The following is a 20,203-nucleotide window of genomic DNA, read 5'->3' as shown; positions in this document are numbered from 1 at the left end:
ACGCCATAGACCCCCAATCTGGGTCGTCGTCGCTCCATCTCAAGAAAGTCCGTGTCCTGTCTTTTCTCAACATTGGCCTCATGGGCGAACCACGGGAACGTTACATTATCTTTTCTCTACTGGAGAATTCTGGGAGTTGAAGTCCACAGATCTTAAAGTTAACAAGGTTGGACACCTCTGTTCTAAGTTGTCTAATTTCTGCCTTTTTTCACAGAAAGCAGAGAGCAGATCCATTTCTTTGGTGAAGTGTTTTATTTTAACAGGGCAACCTGGCCTTCCCCAATATGGGCCGGAGCATACTGCATCCGCTTTCATCTTTCAGCCCCAATCCAGGAGCCTTCGCCTTCTGCGACAAACTATTTTTCTGTTAAATTTTATATTTACTGACTAAGAAATAAAAGGAGACTAGTATAGATCTATTTCAAGCTATTTAGCGCTCATCAGCTAGCCATACCCATATTTGGGTAGACCAGGTTGCCCTGATAAAAAACATTTGATCTCTCCCCTGGTATAGTCGACAAAACTAGGAGAGATGGTGACTTAGAGGTTAATACATCTACCTAATATGTAAGTAGCCCAGGTTCGAATCCCAGAAGGGTAAGGCTAGCTAAATAGCTTGAAATAGATCTATAGTAGTCTCCCTTTATTTCTTGGTCGGTCAATATAAAATCTAACATCTCTGGTGTATTAAAAAAAAAGGCTAATGCATTTGCGCCACAGAAGAGCAGAATTGGAAGGGACATCACCAAGGGATTTTCCAGCTCTCTGAAATCAGATGGACAATTACTCCATCCTTAGCCTGTTAAAATCTCCAGAGACAGAGAACTCACAATCTCTACTCTTAAAATGGTTCCACAATATAAGGATATCGTGCTTCATGTACAAAGCATGTTCTAACTTCACCAAGCCATAGGGCCGGGATGGCGAACCTATGGCACGCGTGCCACAGGTGGCACACGGATCTATTTGTCAGGGCACACGAGGCGTTGCCCTGTCAGCTGGCCAGCGCGCATGCGCACGCTGGCCAGCTTAGTTCAGCCCTTTTAAAAGCCATTTTTCGCCCTACCCAGGCTCCAGAGGCTTTATGGGAGCCTGGGGAGGGCAAAAAGAGCCTCCTCCTCCCCCCCCCCGAAACTTTAGGAGCTTCCCTGAAGCCTCTGGAGAACAAAAAAACGGCCCTATGGGCAAACAGGAAGTTCAGGAACAGACTTCTGGTTTGCTCATACGGTTGGTTTAAGCCAGTTTAAGAAGGCTTCAGGAACCTTCAGGAGGCTTCCTGGGGGTGGGGGTGTCGCGCATAGCATTATGGGTGCAGCACGCCCGCACACGATCCCCCTGCACCTCCCCCCCCCTTATGGCACGCGAGCCAAAAAAAGTTCGCCATCGCTGCCATTAATGCTAAGTACTATTAAATTAACCTATTTAACCAAGGTTAAATACCATTCTTTTTTTTCCCTTTTAATTTCAGAGTTAGGATTACTTACTGCTGAATGAAGCCAGATGATCCATGATCCTTTCTAAGTTGTAAAGGCAATTGCCTTCTTTTGAACGATGCTTTATGGACACTCAGCCACTGCAACAAGGGGGGAAAAACAACAACACAGATCTAGCAATTTCTAAGCACTGAGAAGTTTCCCCCAGTTCCTCTCCATTAGATTCGAGTGAAACAAGCACTGCCTAACTCTAACCCTGTAATTCCTAATATTTCAAAACCAAACTATTAAGAGCCAAGGTGGCGTAGTGGTTAAATGCAGCACTGCAGGCTACTGCTAGATCAGCAGGTCAGCGGTTCAAATCTCACCGGCTCAGGGTTGACTCAGCCTTCCATCCTTCCGAGGTGGGTAAAATGAGGACCCAGATTGTTGGGGGCAATATGCTGACTCTCTGTAAACCGCTTAGAGAGGCCTGAAAGGCCTATGAAGCGGTATATAAGTCTACTGCTATTGCTATTGCTACTATTGCTATTCAAAACGAATCGTTGCACATAGTATGATGGGTAACTTTCTGTAGTTTCAAAAACAAATAGGAAATGGCTCCACAGAGTAAAGAGAACTCATTTTAGTGGTTAGCAAAGGGATTGAGTAAAGGTAGTCTTCACTTAATGACCACCCATTTAGCAACAGTCCAGACTGACAATGGTGCTCAAAGAGTGATACTTTTTAACTTGTTGTTGCAGCTGCAGTTGTTGAAGCATCTCCATCATCACATGATCCAGGCCCCGGGCAACCATCAGTTATGACATTACATCGTCCTGCAGCCGTGTGATCGCCATTTGCAACCTCTGTTGCTGGCTTCCAACAAGCAGGTAAGAAGGCTACAAATGGCAACCATGTGTTTCGTGCTAAACCATGGTATTATTGAAGTCGCTTAACGACAGTAATTGGAAAGGCCAGAACTGCTGTCATTTACTGGCATGGGATGTCACACTTCACACCCGTGTCATTTAGCGACATGAATTCCTGATTGAATCACAGTCGTTAAGCGAGGACCACCTTTACTTTGGTAGAATGAGGAAACGTATGGGGAAATTTTAAGATGTGTAAATACTGATAAGAAAGTTAGAATGCGTTACACAGCGAGTTGCAAGGAAAGATTACAGGTAGTCCTTGATATATGCCTAGTCACTTAAGAGACCGCTCAAAAGTTCAAACAGACATTCCCAGACCTATTTATGACCCAGTTTCAAAGTTGCCCCCCTCGCTGGTCAGAGCCGAGGTGGCGCAGTGGTTAGAGTGCAGTACTGCAGGCTACTTCAGCTGACTGCAGTTCTGCAGCTCGGCTGTTCAAATCTCACCGGCTCAGGGTTGACTCAGCCTTCCATCCTTCCGAGGTGGGTAAAATGAGGACCCAGACTGTGGGGGCGATATGCTGACTCTGTAACCCGCTTAGAGAGGGCTGAAAGCCCTATGAAGCGGTATATAAGTCTAACTGCTATTGCTATGTGATCAGATTTGGGGCATTGGCAAATGGCCCTCATTTAGGACTGTTTGTAGCATCCCCTGGTCACGTGACTATTTTGGCAAGTTTTGGTGTTTTTTGGGCTAGAAACTGATGTTTATTTCTGGTTTCCAGCAGAGGGAAAAAAACCATCCACTAGCTAAAATGGTTTTATTTAACAATGGTGGCATTCAGTTCACCACCACAAAAAAGGTCATAAAAGCAGGAGTGGTCATGTGATTTGCTTAACAATCCCAACCTACAAATGTGGGCTCATTTACAGTCGTAACCCGAGGATTACCTGTATTTGCCCAAAGAAACAAAAGTAGCTTAATTCAAGACTGCAGTTACACGTAGTTGGATTATAATCTAGTGCATGGGTGTCGAACTCACCGCATCACGTTGCTGTTTCAGGATGTTTTTCCCATTCGCGGAACTACAATGGGCGTGGCCTGCGCATGACGCATCCGGCCTGCGGGCCGGCAGTTTGACACCCCTGAACTAGTGGTTAAGGCACCAGACTAAAAAGCAAGAGATTGTGAGTTCAAGTCTTGCCTTAGCCATGAAGGCCAGCTGGGTGATCTTGGGCCAGTCACTGTCAGACTAGCCCACTTCACAGGGTTGCTGCTGTGGAGAAAATAGGAAGTACTGGATATATTTACCGCCTTATTTGTAAAAATAATAAAGGTGGGATAGAAATAAACGCATAAAAGTAATTGGAACGTGTTGGGAGTTGAGTGGTTAAGAAGTGTGTGATGTAAAACAAGGATTTGAGACACAATGAAGAAATGCTGAATGAATAGCAATAGCAATAGCAGTTCGACTTATATACCGCTTCATAGGGCTTTCAGCCCTCTCTAAGCGGTTTACAGAGTCAGCATATTGCCCCCAACAACAATCCGGGTCCTCATTTTACCCACCTCGGAAGGATGGAAGGCTGAGTCAACCCTGAGCCGCTGAGATTTGAACAGCCGAACTGCAGAACTGCAATCAGCTGAAGTAGCCTGCAGTGCTGCATTTAACCACTGCGCATGAAGATGGATCGAACACAATAGTGCATGAATAAGACAGAATGAACAAGGATTGCCTCACAAAACTAATATATCTCAGTCCTCGACTTACAACCATTTATTTAGTGACCATTCAAAGTTACAGCAGCACTGAAAAAAAGTGATTTACGACCAATTTTCAACTTATAGCCGTTGCAGCATCCCCATGGTCATGTGATCAAGTTAGATGCTTGGCAACTGACTCATACTTATGACTGTTGCTGTGTCCCGAGGTCATGTGATCACCTTTTGTGATCGTCTTCTGACGAGCAAAATCAGTTGGGAAGCGAGACTTAACAACTGTAGTGATTCACTTAATAAATGGGAAGCAGAAGTCACTTAACAAATGTCTCATTTAACAACAGAAATTTTGGGCCCCATTATGGCCATAAGTCAAGGACTATCTGTACCTGAAGGAAGAATGGACGATAAGGGGAAGAGTGAAAATCATGGATTACTGAAGAAGAAATCCCAAAGATAGGAATGGGAACAAAAGGCAATAGGTAAAGTGTTGTATGGATGTGTGTGGCATTCCCCAGCCAGCATGCATGGACAGACTTCAACTCCCAGAATTCCCCAGCCAGCATGTTGGCTAGGGAATTCTGGGAGTTGAAGTCCAAGCATCTTAAATTGCTGAAGTTGAAGAAACACTGTTCTACACCTCTATAAAGCCTCCTCTAAATAAGATCAACTCTTGGGGGACCCATGAATTGTTCATACACATGCAAGTTTTCTTGGAAAGTATCCCAAAGTGATTTGGCCCTTGCTTTCTTAAGTATTTTTCCAACTTTCCAGGCCCCGGGGAAGAAAAAAAACATTCCCCCATGCAAAATAAGACTGACGGAGTTTCAGATGGAATTAACACTGCTTGCCCCTAGAGGGCGACAAATCGCTACATCTCGTCCTCACCCTCAACCGCTTTCCTCCCTCCCTCCTTTCCTAGATTGCTGCTTACGTCAGCGGCACGCGCCGTCTCGTCCAATGAGCGGGAGCCGCCGCTGGCGCACGCGCAACCCCCGCCCGCGTGGCTCTTCGCGGCACGCGCGCCCCCCGCTTTTGCCGCCCTCCCCCTTTCATCCCCCCCCCGCCCGGCAACACCGCCGCGCATGCCCTCTTTCCGGCTCTTCTTTCTCCCGCTTCCCCCTCCCACCGAATCACCTCCCTCGGCTTATTTATTGTACTGATTTATTTCTTCCTTCACTCTTTTCGTTCCACCGAAGCCGGCTGGCTTTGCGCCTTACACCCTCGGCCGGCTTTCTGACGTTCAACGATACCTGCTCCGGACAATCACCCGGGCGGGAAGGTCCTTTAAATCTTTTCTCTCTTTTTTTCCTTGCCCTCCCTTGTTGATGCTTTGCCGGCGCGCACGCGCCTCCTCACGCTCCCGCTCGGACGTGCTCGGGCGCGATCGGGAGTGGGCGGGGCGCCGGGGAGGTCGCGCACGCGGCCCCGCCTTTACTCCCTCCCGGGGGGCCCCGCCCCCTCCTGCTTTCCCGCCTTTTCGAGAGAGCGCCTCCCCCGCGCGCGCCCTGTTGGCGGGCACGCGCTCTCCCTCATTCATTCATGCAGTTTTAGCATGAATGAATGAATGAGGGAGGAAGAGAAGGGCGAGACTATTTGCCCCGTTAAAAAAAAAGGAGACAATAATGGAAACAAGCACTCACATGCGAACTTCATTTAGCTCTAAAATGAACTATGAGCAATGAAAATGGGAAATTAATGAGCCAAATAATGCTGTGTGTGGTAAATAAATCAAGCGCTTCCCAACCTCAGACATTTAAGACCTGAGGACTTTAACTCCCAGAATTCTGGCTGGGGAATTCTGAAAGTTATAGAATAGAATATAAGAATAGAATAAAAATATGGAATAGAATAGAATATAGGAATAGAATAGAAAATATGGAATGGAATGGAATAGAATAGAAATAGAATAGTTTTCTTTATTGGCCAAGTATGATTGGGCACACAAGGAGTTCGCCTTTGGTGCAGATGCTCTCAGTGCACAGAAAAAGACACATTCTGGGAGTTGGAGAATAGAGGAATAGAATAGAGGAATAGAATAGAAAATATGGAATAGAATAGAATAGAATATAGGAATAGAATTCTTTATTGGCCAAATGTGATTGTGTGGGAAGTTATCATCCAGCCCACTCCCAGAAAAATGAAATATCTTAGGAAATATTGAAAAGGCAGACTATTTCTCTGGATGTGAAAAGAAGCATGTTTTAAAAGAGAATAGTTGCCTGTAGCTTCTTGCCCATCCACACTTTGTCAATAGGCCCATCAAGACTAGCCAGGCTAGCCCACTTTACATAATAGACTTCACCAGCAGCTACAGAAAGGCATGATAATATACTCAACTGACCACAAGGCATCTGAGAACTCATCACAGCCTAGAGAGTAGCCCCCTGCATGGCACCATGGGAGTCTGACAACCAATCAGAATACATTTCTTACACAGGGACAGGAAACAGAGAGGTGGAACTAAACAGGGTATAAAAAGCCTAGCAAGCCCCTCCCTCAGCCCTTCTCCTCTTCTCCACCTACGTTGAAACATGTGATCACCTTTTCTTTTCAAGGCTCAAGCCATGTGGCCCTGTCCAACAATAAACCATCTTTCCAAGCAGCCTCCATGTCTCCAGTGTCTTCTTCCCCACTTGGAGCTGAACCCAGAAGGACATTTCTTTCAACAATTGGACACACAAGAATTTGTCTTTGGTGCATATGCTCTCAGAGGGTCCGAATCTCCACGGGGAGCTCGTTCCAAAGGGCCGGGGCAGCCACAGAGAATATATACCGCTTCATAGGGCTTTCAGCCCTCTCTAAGTGGTTTACAGAGTCAGCATATCGCCCCCAACAACAATCCGGGTCCTCATTTTACCCACCTCGGAAGGATGGAAGGCTGAGTCAACCCTGAGCCGGTGAGATTTGAACAGCCGAACTGCAGAACTGCAGTCAGCTGAAGTATCCTGCAGTGCTGCATTTAACCACTGCGCCACCTCGGCTCTTTGTAACTTTGAATGGTCACTAAACAAATGGTTGCAAGTCGAGGACTACCTGTATCTATGGAGAGTCTCAACCATCTACTTTTTCAAAAGGCAACTGGACTTTTTTTTAGCCCAGTTGCTTTTTTGAAAAGAAGCTTTGGGTAAAGTTTCTGAGGTTGAGAAACACCATTTTGGGGGATCCCCACTCAGAGCCTGGCTCACAACCTTTTAAGTCACCCACTGAGTCCACTTATTCAGAATGAAATTCCAGTAAGCCTGCCAAATTCTGCTTTACAAGAAGCTTCTTTCTCCATTTCTTGCACTGATTGAGCCTTGCTTTCAGACTCCTCCCTCCCTCCCCATTCATTTGCTTTTCTTCTCTTCCTTTCATACTGTTTTCCTTCCCATTCCTTCCCTTCCTTAATCTCCTTCCATTCTACCACTCCCTTTCTTTCCTTTCCCTCTTGTTCTCTTCCCATTCTTTTCCTTCTTCTCTTCCATTCTACCCTTCCCTTATACCTTGTACTCCTTCCTTCCCTTCTCCCCTTCCTTATTCTCCTTCCTTTCTACCCCCTCCCTTCCACCTTGTACTCTTTCTTTCTTCTTTCTTTCTTTCTTTCTTTCTTTCTTTCTTTCTTTCTTTCTTTCTTTCTTTCCTTCCTTCCTTCCTTCCTTCCTTTCTTCCTTCCCTTCCCCCATCTCGATGTCAAAAGCGACTCTAGGGGAGGTGCACTACATTGTGCTGAAACACCCCAGGTTCCCCCAGCTTCACCCCGTCATCCTTAATCGACAGCAGCACTTCCAATCGCTATTACGTCCTTCCCATCAGAATTAAACGTGAGTGCCACATGCGTTGCAACAGGTAAAAACCCCGCCCGCCCCCATCCGGTCTCTAGAACTAGTCCCGGCCGGAACCTTTGTGGCGGCTGCGTGTTTCCCTCCCGGATCACTTAAAGGGGAAGGACCAGCAAGATGGCGGCGGCTGCCGTAGATCCACGTGGGGAGGCGAAACCTCTCAGCGCTGAATTGGAAGAAAACGATAGTGGTAAAGCTGGGGAAGGGATTTGCAACTGGTTAGCCGGCTAATGGATGGCCGATGGGGGACGAGGCGGCGGCAGTTGTGGAGAAAGCAAAAGCGTTTCTGCTTAAAAACGACGGACAAATCATATCCTGTATTTATAACGGGAAGTGTAGGATAAAGGGGACCCTATGGGGATGTCTGATTAATATCGCCTTCTTTCCCAGATCATCCGACCTGGTGCCTGTCGCTTTCCCATTTCTCAGCCTCTCACATGGTTTATGGGTCGCTCGCTTTTCTTGGGTTACCAATAAAGGAGAATATTTGTAGCTCGGGGCTGAAATCGAACGAAGAAATAAACCAATCCAAGAAAATGAGGGGCCCTTGGTGCTCTTTGAGCTTGCTTGTTTCCTTGCAGACGTCTCACGACCCAAACTAGGTAACATCATCAGTGGTAGGTACTGATGATGTTACCTAGTTTGGGTAATGGAAAAAAAAACAAGCAAGCTCAGAGAGCACCAAGGACCCCTCATTTTCTTGGATTGGTTTATTTCGTGGCTCGATATTAATTGCCCTACTAGAAAATAATAATTGTAGTTCAGAGAGGAGCTGTGGGGTCTTTGGTGTTCTCTGAGCTTGGTTGCTCGCTTGCAGATGTTTCGTTCTCCAACTAGCTAATAGGTAACATTGGTATTAGCAATGTTGCCTAGCAATGAAACGTCTGCAAAAAAACAACAACCGAGTTCAGAGAGCACCAAGGACCTCACTATATTAATTGATTCGCAAAAGGCAGCCTTGTTGCCCCTCTAAACCTTACACTGAGGTTTCCTCATAAGGTAGTGAAATTGAGAGATTGATTATGCTGATGTGGAACCCTAATAAATTTCCCCTGGTGGATGTTTTCAACTTGATCTTTCAAGTGTTATAACTTCACTTATAGCCACTGTAACTCAGTCCATCCTCCTGGCCGCTGGTTATCCTCGGCTCTGTCCTGTTTCTTTGGGATCTGACATTCTCTTTCATAGTGTTGCTTACACTATTGTGATCTTTGTAGATATCACAGCATCTGAATATTTTTAAAAGGCCTTTGTGGCTGCTCCTAACAAGTGCTACTCCATTGCATATTTGTTGATTGCTTTTTCTTTACTGTTAATGGGTAATCCTTAAAAAAGATATATACCTCTTCATTGTCAATCCTGATTGTTGTACCCTTTGCCATTAGATTGGTTGTCTTTATCTTTGATTTTAGGAGAAAAGATTTCCATTTTTTGGTGATCAAGTAGCCACATTAGTATAGTACAGATACAGTAGTACAGTACATAGTTGATGTTTCTTCCTTCAATTTTAAAACCATATCTTCTTTCAATCCAACTTCTCTTAATATACTGTATATTCAGACTTGAATAAATAAGGAGAGAGTATACATCCTTCTCTCACTTCTTTGCCAGCTTGGAAAACAGTGCTTTATGCTCCTATTCCTTAGGCCCAGTTTAAAAAGATATAATGATCAATAGTATCAAAACCCTCTGTGAGATCAAGCAGATTTAAATGGATTGTACTACCCCATCTTGGTCCTGTCAGAAATCATCTTACTTGTACAAAACACACATTCTCATTGTTTCCCTGAAATGATACAAGCTCCTCTTGTTCTTATGGGCTGTTAGTTTAAAAAAAGGGATGGAAGAGCCGAGGTGGCGCAGTGGTTAAATGCAGCACTGCAGGCTACTTCAGCTGACTGCAGTTCTGCAGTTCAGCTGTTCAAATCTCACCAGCTCAGGGTTGACTCAGCCTTCCATCCTTCCGAGGTGGGTAAAATGAGGACCCGGATTGTTGGGGGCAATATCCTGACTCAGTAAACCGCTTAGAGAGGGCTGAAAGCCCTATGAAGCAGTATATAAGTCTAACTGCTATTGCTATTGAATTGAATTAAGTAAATTTAGATAAAGTATTTTGGTTGTGGATATGATGCAAGTAACAAGGATATTTTGTTTCTTTTAGGTTCCGAGTGGAGTTCAGGGGTTCCAGAAGATAGCTTTTCAAGTGATGATGGAGAACAGGATGATGAAGTTAATGATACAGCTAAGACTCCAGATACCAAAGTTAAAGATGAAGAGGAATCCAAAGAAATGGGAAACGCTGGATGGGCTGAAGCCATGGCCAAAGTGCTTAACAAAAAGATTGCTAGTGATAAGCCCACTATCCTGTTGAAAAACAAGGAGCGGGATGTAGAACGAAAAAAAGAAAAGCAAGAAAGATTGGAGCAGAGGAAGAAGGTAGGGAAAGCAGTTGAATATTACTGCTAGTATTCAAGAGGGTGCGGTGATCATGCTCAACATGATCACAATTAAGATCAGAATTTCCATTGCTAAGCAAGGTGGTTGCTAAGTGACTTCCCCCTGATTTTACTTTTTTTGCCATCGTTAAGCGAATCACAGAACTTGTTAATCACAAGGTCATTAAACAAATCCAGACTTCCCCCACTGATTTTGCTTGTCAGAAGCTGGCTGGGAAGATTGCAAATGGTGATCACATGACCTGACATAGTGCAGCCATCGTAAATACATGCTGGTTGCCAACTGCCCGAATTTTGATCACATGACCATCAGGATGCTGTGATGGTCATTGTAAGTCACTTTTTTTTCAGTGCCATGGCAACTTTGAATAGTCACTAAATGGATGGTTGTTATATTGAGGATTCCCTATATGACAAAACCCTAATTTTGGCAAGTCATCTATTGTTAATTACCCAACTGTCTAGACTCTCTTGGATACATGGCAGCCATATCAATTGGATTAAAACATAAATGTAAATAATCTGTTGTTAAATATATAAAACAAATGTCTTAATTCTGTTTTTATGTTACAAAATTTAGAGGTTGTCCAACTTTAGGTGGGTCTGGATGGCTTACACTTTTGAAAAGTTGCTATCCAATAGTAACTATCGGGGGTGTCAAAGTCACGTCATCATGGCAACATCATGTGACTCATTGGGACTCCCCCCCCTTTGCTAAACTGGGCGTGGCCAGGCGATGGCACATCTGGCCCGCGAGCCAGGATTTTGGTAGCCCTGTTATATATTGTCCATGTTCGCTTAAACGTTGGGAACAAGCTAACATGCCACTAGGTATAGGATATTACATGACTTCTACCTCTCTGCCCCTTGGAGGATGAAAATATCTGTATTATTTTCATAGTGTATATCCTGTGTGACATACACTTTCAGTTTCCTTGTCATTAAGAGGCAGATGACACATCAAGTGTAATTGTTAAAAATACAGAACAAAAAAATAAAAGGTAAAACCATACACGGACAGAGAAAATAAATGCATTCCCCCCCAAACAACTGTCCGAGGCTCAACAAGGCCTGTAGAATGTTCAGGTTTTCAAAGCTATCCTGCCCAAAAAGTATACAAATCTAATCTTTGTTTTGCCCTATGGTTTAGAACAGGGGTGTCAAACTCAATTTCATTGAGGTCCGCATCAGTGTGTTGACCTCAGGGGGCTGGAGTGGGCGTGGCAAGGGTGGGCGTGGCCAGCTCGACGTCACTTGTGGTGGTGTTGGGGGTCACTTGTGGTGGCCCGAGTGCTTTGACAGAGAAAACGGGCTTCTGAGCTCCATTTTCAGCTGTGACAACTTTCTGCAACCCTCTGCTAGTAATTATGGAACTCCCGAGTTCCATTTTCACTGGCAGAGGCACCATGGGCCGGTCCTTCGCTGTTTCCAGGGTGGCCCCATGGGCCACATCTAAACACCATATCCGGCCCCCAGGCAAGTTTGACACCCTGGTTTAGAAGGAAGCCTTTTCATGGCTTCTCCCCAGTGAGACAGATCTTAGTTACATTTCTGGAGAGTATTTTATGAAGGACTTAAAATGCTGAGCAGCCTTCTAGTTATTTCATAGAAACTTTTTAAAATCTTCTCAGCATTTAATCAAAATTGTTTCAGAGTTAACAGCCGAAATATATAGTAAACCATATTCTTATCCATCTAAGGCTAGCCTTGAAGCTTTTCATCTCTTATTAATGACAGCATAATGAATGGAGCTACTAGTTGCTAAATATATAGAGAGACAGAGAGAGACAGAAAGACACAGAGAAAGAATCACATAGAGAGACAGGGAGGGAGGGAGGGAGGGAGGGAGAGAGAGGCAAAGACACACACACAGAGACACAGAGAGAGACAGAGAGACTCACAGAGAGAGAGAAAGAGAAAGAAAGGAAGAAAAAAGAAAGAAAGAAAGAAAAATGAGAGAGAGATGAAAGAAAAAAGGGACAGAGACAAAAGGAAAGAAAGAGAGAGAGAGAGAGAGAAAAAACACATGGCTGGCAAGCCACTCCCACCAGGTCACATGGCTGGCAAGCCACTCCCACAAAGGAGGCCACACCCACAGAGTAGGTTCGAAATTTTTTTGAAACCCACCACTGTATATATAGGACATATAGTGTAAATCAGTATTTCTCAAACTTGGCAGCTTTAAGATATGTGGACCTCAACTCCCAGAATTCCTCAGCCAGAAACCCAGTGAAGCTCCACCCCCTGGCAACAACAGTTGAACCATTGATGGACTCCTCATCCTCCTGGAGTCATCAGCCAGCTGACCAAACCGTATCTTCAGAGCCATTTTTAAAAAAGCATTAAGATGGGGGCCTGTCTTATCTCTGCAGGGATGATGCTCCACAGGGAGGGAGCCACCATGCAGAAGGGTCTTCTTGGTCCCATCAGATGGGCCTCCTTAAGAGAGGGAACCCGTAGCATTCCCTGCCCTCTTCTGGTGGGTCAGATAGACATAACTGGGAAAAGTCAGTCCTTCAAATAACCCGGCCTTGAGCTGTGTAGGGGTTTAAAGATGTAAACCAGCACCTTGAATTGGAGCCCCAAGCAAATCAGCCACCAATGCAGCTCCTGCAAGAGAATGTGTGCAAATCTAAAATTGCACAAAACCATGCAGGGTTCTGCATTTCAAACTAATGGAAGCTTCTGGATACTTTCTGAATTGAAGGAAAGCACATTTATTCTTCCTGCAGGAAAAAAAGAACAGACTTCCTGTGTCTTGCTCTTTGGTGTGGAAGAGTATCAGTAATCGTAATGGCAGCGTTCTCCTGTAGCAGATTATAGTTTGGAGGGCATTTTCACTTCATAACCTTTAGCTAGAAAAGGTTGATTCTTCCTCCAGTCCTTTCTTATAGAATGACTAATTTCTCCCCTGTGTTTTTAACCCCAGCTGAATAAGAAGCGGGAATGGGAAATGATGTGCCGAGTGAAGCCAGACGTGGTCAAAGACAAAGAAATTGAGAGAAACCTTCAGAGGATTGCCACCAGGTAAAAGTGAACATTTGGTCTTTGGAAATCTAGGTTTCGTCCTGTTTTACAACCTTTCTTGCCACAATGGTTAAGCGAATTGTTAGGAATATAATCTAACGGTTGGGTTGGCAATATATAAATAATGTGACAATGCTATACCTGTTTCTTTAAATCATACTGTAAAATGTGATTGATTGCTGTTTTCCTCAATCGGCCATAAGAGGAAGCCAGAACGACTGTTAGTTCTCTGTTAGATGCTGGGCTGATCTGATCTGATCTGAGTGTTTTGGAAGCTGGCTATTAGGAAGTGCGGTGAGCTATTGTAAGTTTTGCAACTGCTAGCAAACTTTGTGTACTGAACTGATTATATGATACTGGACTATGTTATTTGGATTATCCCTTAACTGAAAGACATTGATGACTGGCTGTCTTATCCGTGTATGACTTGGACTGTTTGATGGACTCTGATACCTCTATTTCCACGAAAGTAAAAGCCTATTCAAACTGCAGTGTCTTTGTATGCTGGTTTGTGTGCTCTCCAACACAACTCTCACAAACGCTTCTCTGAACGTGCTCACTCTCCCAACGGGGAGCTTACCTAACACTGCAGTTAAATTAATAACACGATTGTTAGGTGAATCGGGCTTCCCCATTGACTTTGCTCATCAGAAGGTCGCAAGAGGGAACCACATGACCCCAGGACACTGCAACTGTCATGAATCATATGAATCAGTTGCCAAAAGTTTGAATTTTGATCACATGCCCCTGGGGATGCTGTAAAGGTCGTAAGTGTGAAAAACTCATAAGTCACTTTCAGTGCCATTGTAACTTTGAACGGTCACTAAATGAACAGTTGTAAGTTGAGGACCGTGTATGTGGGTCTATCTCATAAAATATCAACGAAAGTATTCAGAAGTCTTATTAAAAAAACATAAAATATGGATTAGACCGTAATGTTTTAAGTAACTAAGCTGGATTTCTTTTCGCTTTGGAATAAGCTTGATAATTGAAAAAAAAAATATTTCTGATATCCTAACCCTACAGTTGGTCCTTGATTTAAAGCCATTTGTTTGTTGACTATTCAAAGTTACAAAAGCACTGAAGTGACTTACAACTGGCCCTCACACTTACGTAGAATTGTCACAGCATCCCCATAGTTACGTGATAAAAAAATCAGCACTTGGCAACTGGCATAAATATACAACAGTTGCAGGGATCGTGCGATTTCCATTTGTGACCTTCCCAGCTGGCTTCTGACAAGCAAAGCCAATTGCAGGGGGGGAGTTGGATTCTCTTAACAATTCTAGCCAAAAAAAAAAAAAGTGTGGGGGGGCCCCCCTAAAATTGGCACGACTCACTTAAGTGCTTTGCTTAGCAATGGAAATTCTGCTTCCAATTGCAGTTGTAAATTGAAGACTACCGTATTTTTCAGAGTATAGGACACACTGTAGTATAAAACACCAAAATTTTGAAGAAGCAAATTTTTAAAAAAAAGTTTTTGCATTCTGCAAACCTTCCCAAAACAGCCCTTTTTTGCGAAAATGGCCCCGTTTCCCCCCCCCCCCAAAAAAGGACATGCATAGCCTTTAGGAGGCTTATAGAGTGCTCCTAGGAGCTGGGTGGGGGGAAACGAGCTAAAAAACGGCCCATCTTTCACTCATTTCTGCCCTCCCCAGCCCCCAGGAGCACTCTGGAAACCTCCTAAAGATTATGCATGGCCATTTTGTTGAAAGGGGCGGGGTTTCGGTAGGCCAAAAATGCTGTGTTCAGTGTATAAGACGCAGCCAGATTTTCAGCCTCTTTTTTGAGGGAAAAAGGTGTGTCTTATACTCCGAAAAATATGGTACCTATAATTAGGGTTCCTTGTTGAGGCTGTGCCGAGAGTGGCCATAAACATTGCTTCTGTCATTAAACCTAGCTGCCTAATGATTCCTTTTCATTTCCAGGGGGGTAGTTCAGTTATTCAATGCGGTCCGGAAGCACCAAACCAACGTGAATGAGAAGATGAAAGAAGCCGGCAGCTCTGAGAGGAAGCGAGCGAAATTGATCTCCTCGGTTTCCAAAAGGGACTTCATCAGCGTCCTCCGAGGAACGGATGGAAAAGAAATGGAACAAAACCCTGCTAGAAAACCATCAAACAGCCGTCAGGTGAGGGGGGTTCAGTCATTTTTTTAGGTGCTGTCATAATTTTTTATTTATTTATTTATTTTTAGACAGACAGACAGGACATAAAACATAAAACCATCTTCCATTATGTACAGTCTGTTGATTGGTTACAAGGTTTTTGTGCCTCCTTTCCATAGTCATCACTTGCAATTTATATAAATCACATAATATCAAATCGAATATGTTTGTATACATTATCATTATACAGTTAGAAGAAAAAGTATGTGAGCCCCTTGGGATTACGTGGAGTTTTGCATGAATTGGTCATAAAATGTGCTCTGAACTTCATCTAAGTCACAACAATAGGAAAACACAGTCTGCTGAAAATAATACTACACAAACATTAGATGTTGACATGGTTTAATTGCACATAACATGTAAACATTCACAGTGCAGGGAGGAAAAAGTATGTGAACCCTTGGACTTAATAACTGGTTGACCCTCCTTTGGCAGCAATAACCTCAACCAAATGTTTCTTGTAGTTGCAGATCAGACCTGCACAACGATCTGGAGTAATTTTGGACCACTCCTCTTTACAAAACTGTTTCAGTGTAGCAATATTCTTGGGATGTCTGGTGTGAATCGCTCTCTTAAGGTCATGCCACAACATTTCAATCGGGTTGAGGTCAGGACTCTGACTGGGCCACTCCAGAGGGCGTATTCTGTGCTGTTGAAGCCATTTTTGTGTTGACTTACTTGTATGCTTTGGGTCATTGTCCTGTTGCATCACCCATCCTCTGCAGAGCTTCAGTTGGTGGACTGATGATCGTACGTTTTCCTGCAAAATGTCTTGATAAACACTGGAATTCATTTCCCCATCAATGACAACAATCCGTCCAGGCCCTGAGGCAGCAAAGCAGCCCCAAACCATGATGCTCCCTCCGCCATGTTTTACAGTGGGGATGAGGTTTTGATGTTGGTGTGCTGTGCCTTTTTTTCTCCACACATAGTGTTGTGTGTTTTTCCCAAACAACTCAATTTTGGTTTCATCTGTCCACAGTATATTTTGCCAGTAGTGTTGTGGAACATCCAGGTGCTCTTTTGCAAACTTCAAATGTGTTGCAATATTTTTTTTGGACAGCAATGGCTTCCTCTGTGGTGTCCTCCCATGTATTCCATTCTTGTTTAATCCTTATTGTAGATGTGTCAACAAAAATGTTAGCATGTGCCAGAGATTTCTGTGGGTCTTTAGCTGACCCTCTAGGATTCTTCTTTACCTCATGAAGCATTCTGTGCTGTGCTCTTGCAGTCATTTTTACAGGACGACCACACCTAGGGAGAGTAGCAAGAGTGCTAAACTTTCTCCATTTGTAGACAGTCTGTCTTACCCTAGACACATGAACATCAAGGCTTTTGGAGATACTTTTGTAACCCTTTCCAGCTTCATGCAAGTCAACAATTCTTGATCGTAGGTCTTCTGAGAGCTCTTTTCTGCGAGGCATAGTTCACATCAGACAGTGCTTCTTGAAACCAGTAAACCCACAACAGGTGTGTGTTTTTAAAGGGCAGAACAGCTGTCAGCAACACATCCAATATCATCACACTGATTGGAGTCAAGGTTGGCTCATTCCTGGCTCCAATTAGCTCTTGGAGACGTCATTAGGCTAGGTGCTCACATATTTTTCCTCCCTGCACTGTGAATGTTTACATGTTATGTGCAATTAAACCATGGCAACATCTAATGTTTGTGTAGTATTATTTTCAGCAGACTGTGTTTGTCTATTGTTGTGACTTAGATGAAGTTCAGAGCACATTTTATGACCAATTCATGCAAAACTCTATGTAATCCCAAGGGGTTCACATACTTTTTCTTGCAACTGTACCTCATTTTGACTCACTATTATTCTTTCATTTTAAACGAGATATACTAAATATTGGGTTCATTTATATTATAACAATTCATTACATCATCATCTTCAATCTATCCAATAATAATATATTTTTATGTTATATTCAGTATCTTTCTATTACGCTTGTATTGATAACATTCTCTAGTATCTTTCATTTCCATGGTTTTTTTTATCTAACCATTGATAAAATAAATCCCATGTCTTATAAAATTGTTTATCTTCTCTAATTTCAAATGTCAATTTACTCATTTCAGCACATTCCATTATTTTATGAATAACTTCCTCCTGGCATTTCATTTCATCATCCTAAAACCATCCAGTGCTGTCATAATCTTGAACAGTCGCTAAACAAATGATGCTAAATCAAAGACATTCTGTATATCAGGGGTGTCAAGGCCTGCAGTTCAAATCTGGCCCACGGGCTGCTTAGATCTGGCCTGCGGGGCCGGCCCAGAAACAGCAAAAGACCAGCCCGCAGAAACTGAGCTTGGAGTGTGTGTGTGTGTGAGTGCACTCCCCCCTCCGCTCCGTTTTCACTGGCAGAGGGCTGCAGGAGGACGTGCGGGAGACGCGCACTGACCCCCCCCCCCCCGGCTTCATTTTTGATAGAGGGCTATCAAAACAAATTAAAAATAAAACAAAAGGAGAAATGTTTCCCCTTTTACAATTGGGAGCATGCAAGGACAGGAAAGTATTTAAAATTGTATTGTTAATATTAATTGGGTTTGTTTTGGGATACTTTATTTAATTTCCTTTTTAACTTTTGTAATATGTGGTTTTTTTTAATGTTGTACGCCGCCCTGAGTCCTTTGGGAGAAGGGCTGCATATAAATCCAGTAAACAAGCAAACAAACAAAGGAGAGAGGGAAAGAGGAAAGACAAAGAAAAAGATGGGAAGAGAGCAAGGAAGGAAAAATAAGGAAAGAGGGGAAGGAAGAAGAAAGGAGAATGAAGAGGGAAGGGAAAAAAGGAGGGATAGAAGAAAGTTAGTTCCTTAGCACTTTGCCACCACGGGTGCCCGTGGCACAAGTCCCGTGTCACGCCCACCACGGCCACGCCAGCCCTCTGAGGTCAAACACAACCCTGATGTAGCCCTCAATGAAATCGAGTTTGACACCCTTGCTGTACATGGATTTGAAAAGAATAGGAATATTCTTTATTGGCCAAGTGTGATTGGACACACGAGGAATTTGTCTCCGGTGGATAAGCTCTCAAACAACGAAGTGATAAGTCAAAGTTATATCATAAGGTATAACCATAAAGATGCAAACCTCAAGTGATAAATCCTAAGATAGCAATAGGAGAAGGTAGTAGGAAAGATGAGAATGATAATAGCAATACAGCCGTACTACATGGGTAAATATCTTGAGGCATAAAACAGTGTTGTGGGAATTGGGTGTTTTAGCAGAGTCATGGCGTGGGGGGCGCGGGACTGTCCCTGTGTTTAGTTGTTTTGGCAAGCAATGCCCTGTGGAGGCATCCTGAGAGGAGAAGTGGAAAGTTTATGTCTGGGATGTGAGGAGTGGGGAGATATTTTCTCAGCCTTCTTTCTGGCTTGTGCAGTATGCAGGTACGTAGATCTTGACTTGCAACACTTCATTTTGTGGCAGTTCGAAGTTGCAATGGCACTGAAAGAAATCACTTATGACTATTTTTCATACTTAAAACCATTGCAGCATCTCCATGGTCACATGATTTAAATTTGGATGCTTGACAAGGGGTTCATGCTTCTGATGGCTGCAGTGACCCCTTTTGATAAGCAAAATTGACGGGAAAGCCAGGTTCCACAACCGTGTTATCAACAACTGCAGCGATTCACTTAACACATATGACGAGAAAAGTCGTAAAATGGGGCAAAGCTCACTTCGCAACATAAACGTTGGCCTCAATTGTGGTCGTACGTCCCGGACTACTTGTACCGTCTCATATCCACTTTTCAGTTGTTTCAGTTGTCATGCTGAATTTTCCTCTACTTTCCCTCTCCTAAATCCTCAGAATAAATTGAAATCTGAAGACGCCCCAGCCTGGAGCATATTGCGGGACGATTACATGATGGGGGCCTCGATGAAGGACTGGGATAAAGAAAGCGAAGAGGAGGACAATGCTGGAGGAGACACCGACATCAAGCAGGAGAGTGGAAGCGATTCAGATCGATAATAATCAAGAGTCATCCAGAAATCCAGCGGTACTTTTGATACTTATGTAGGGATGGGGCTTAAAAGATGCTTTTTTATACAGAGACCGTTTTTAGAGAACATGGGAGTTCTTGAGCTGGGCAGCCAATAAATTTAACTAAATAACAGTAATGAGTTAGCCAACTTCCTGTGGCAACGTTGGGTCAACTTGTGACCCGTCAAAAGCGCGGAGGACAAAATTGCGCTCGACGAAAGCGCGCATGTGACGTCATCACAGCGTGACAAAAAAAATTAAAAATTGAAATAAAATTAAAATTAAAGCAAGCCGATTCACATAAAGGTAAGGGTTAGGGTTAAGGGTTAGGGTTAGGTTTAGAGCATTAGGGTTATGTTTAGCGTTAGGTTAAGGGTTAGCGTTAGGTTTAGCGTTACGTTAACGGTTAGGTTTAGGGTTAGATTTAGGGTTAGGTTAAGGGTTAGGTTTGGGGGGGTTAGGGTAAGGTTTTCGCTTTTTTTTTACATTTTTCGATCACAGCGCGATGTTTTCGTCGCGCTGTGATGACGTCAAATGCGCGCTTTCGTCGAGCGCGATTTTGTCCTCCACGCTTTTGTGGTGGAACTGGGTCAACTCAGCCAATTGAAATTCCGTTGCATAGTTCCAATTATTTGTAAACTATCTGGAATCCTGAAGAGTTGTGTATATGCTGCACCTTTGCGGTTTGGAAGGAGATGGGTTTTGTAGTGGAAACTAGATTGACA

The 20,203-nt window shown here is 43.7% G+C and overlaps 2 protein-coding genes across 2 annotated transcripts in view; one reads left to right on the top strand and one right to left on the bottom strand.

Annotated features, from left to right (window-relative positions):
- TADA2A (transcriptional adaptor 2A) overlaps positions 1-5,391 on the bottom strand; it is a 63,459-nt gene extending 58,068 nt beyond the window's left edge. The window contains exons 1-2 of the mRNA XM_087717133.1: positions 5,261-5,391; positions 1,485-1,573 (exon numbers count right to left, since the gene is read on the bottom strand). Of these exons, the coding sequence (XP_087573259.1) occupies positions 1,485-1,509 (25 nt within the window). The 5' untranslated portion in view covers positions 1,510-1,573; positions 5,261-5,391. The remainder of the gene's footprint in view (positions 1-1,484; positions 1,574-5,260) is intronic.
- A 2,511-nt stretch (positions 5,392-7,902) lies between these two features.
- On the top strand, positions 7,903-19,656 carry RRP15 (ribosomal RNA processing 15 homolog). The gene is made up of 5 exons (XM_087719066.1): positions 7,903-8,018; positions 9,990-10,264; positions 13,214-13,311; positions 15,240-15,441; positions 19,305-19,656. The coding sequence occupies exons 1-5, from the start codon at positions 7,946-7,948 to the stop codon at positions 19,464-19,466; spliced, it is 810 nt and encodes a 269-aa protein (XP_087575192.1). The 5' UTR covers positions 7,903-7,945; the 3' UTR covers positions 19,467-19,656.
- The last annotated feature ends 547 nt before the right edge of the window (positions 19,657-20,203 follow it).

Source organism: Thamnophis sirtalis, unplaced genomic scaffold (assembly GCF_051295495.1).
Source record: "Thamnophis sirtalis isolate CommonGarterSnake01/CBP01778 unplaced genomic scaffold, rThaSir2_p1.2 scaffold_6, whole genome shotgun sequence".
Taxonomy (NCBI): domain Eukaryota; kingdom Metazoa; phylum Chordata; class Lepidosauria; order Squamata; family Natricidae; genus Thamnophis; species Thamnophis sirtalis.
Note: the sequence above shows the minus strand (reverse complement) of the source record. Positions and strands in the feature narration are given on the sequence as shown.

Coding starts and splice junctions, on each gene's coding strand:
- RRP15 (XM_087719066.1), top strand. CDS start 7,946: ATGGCGGCGGCTGCCGTAGATCCACGTGGGGAGGCGAAACCTCTCAGC. Junction 8,019..9,989: donor ATTGGAAGAAAACGATAGTG/GTAAAGCTGGGG, acceptor TGTTTCTTTTAG/GTTCCGAGTGGAGTTCAGGG. Junction 10,265..13,213: donor GATTGGAGCAGAGGAAGAAG/GTAGGGAAAGCA, acceptor TTTTAACCCCAG/CTGAATAAGAAGCGGGAATG.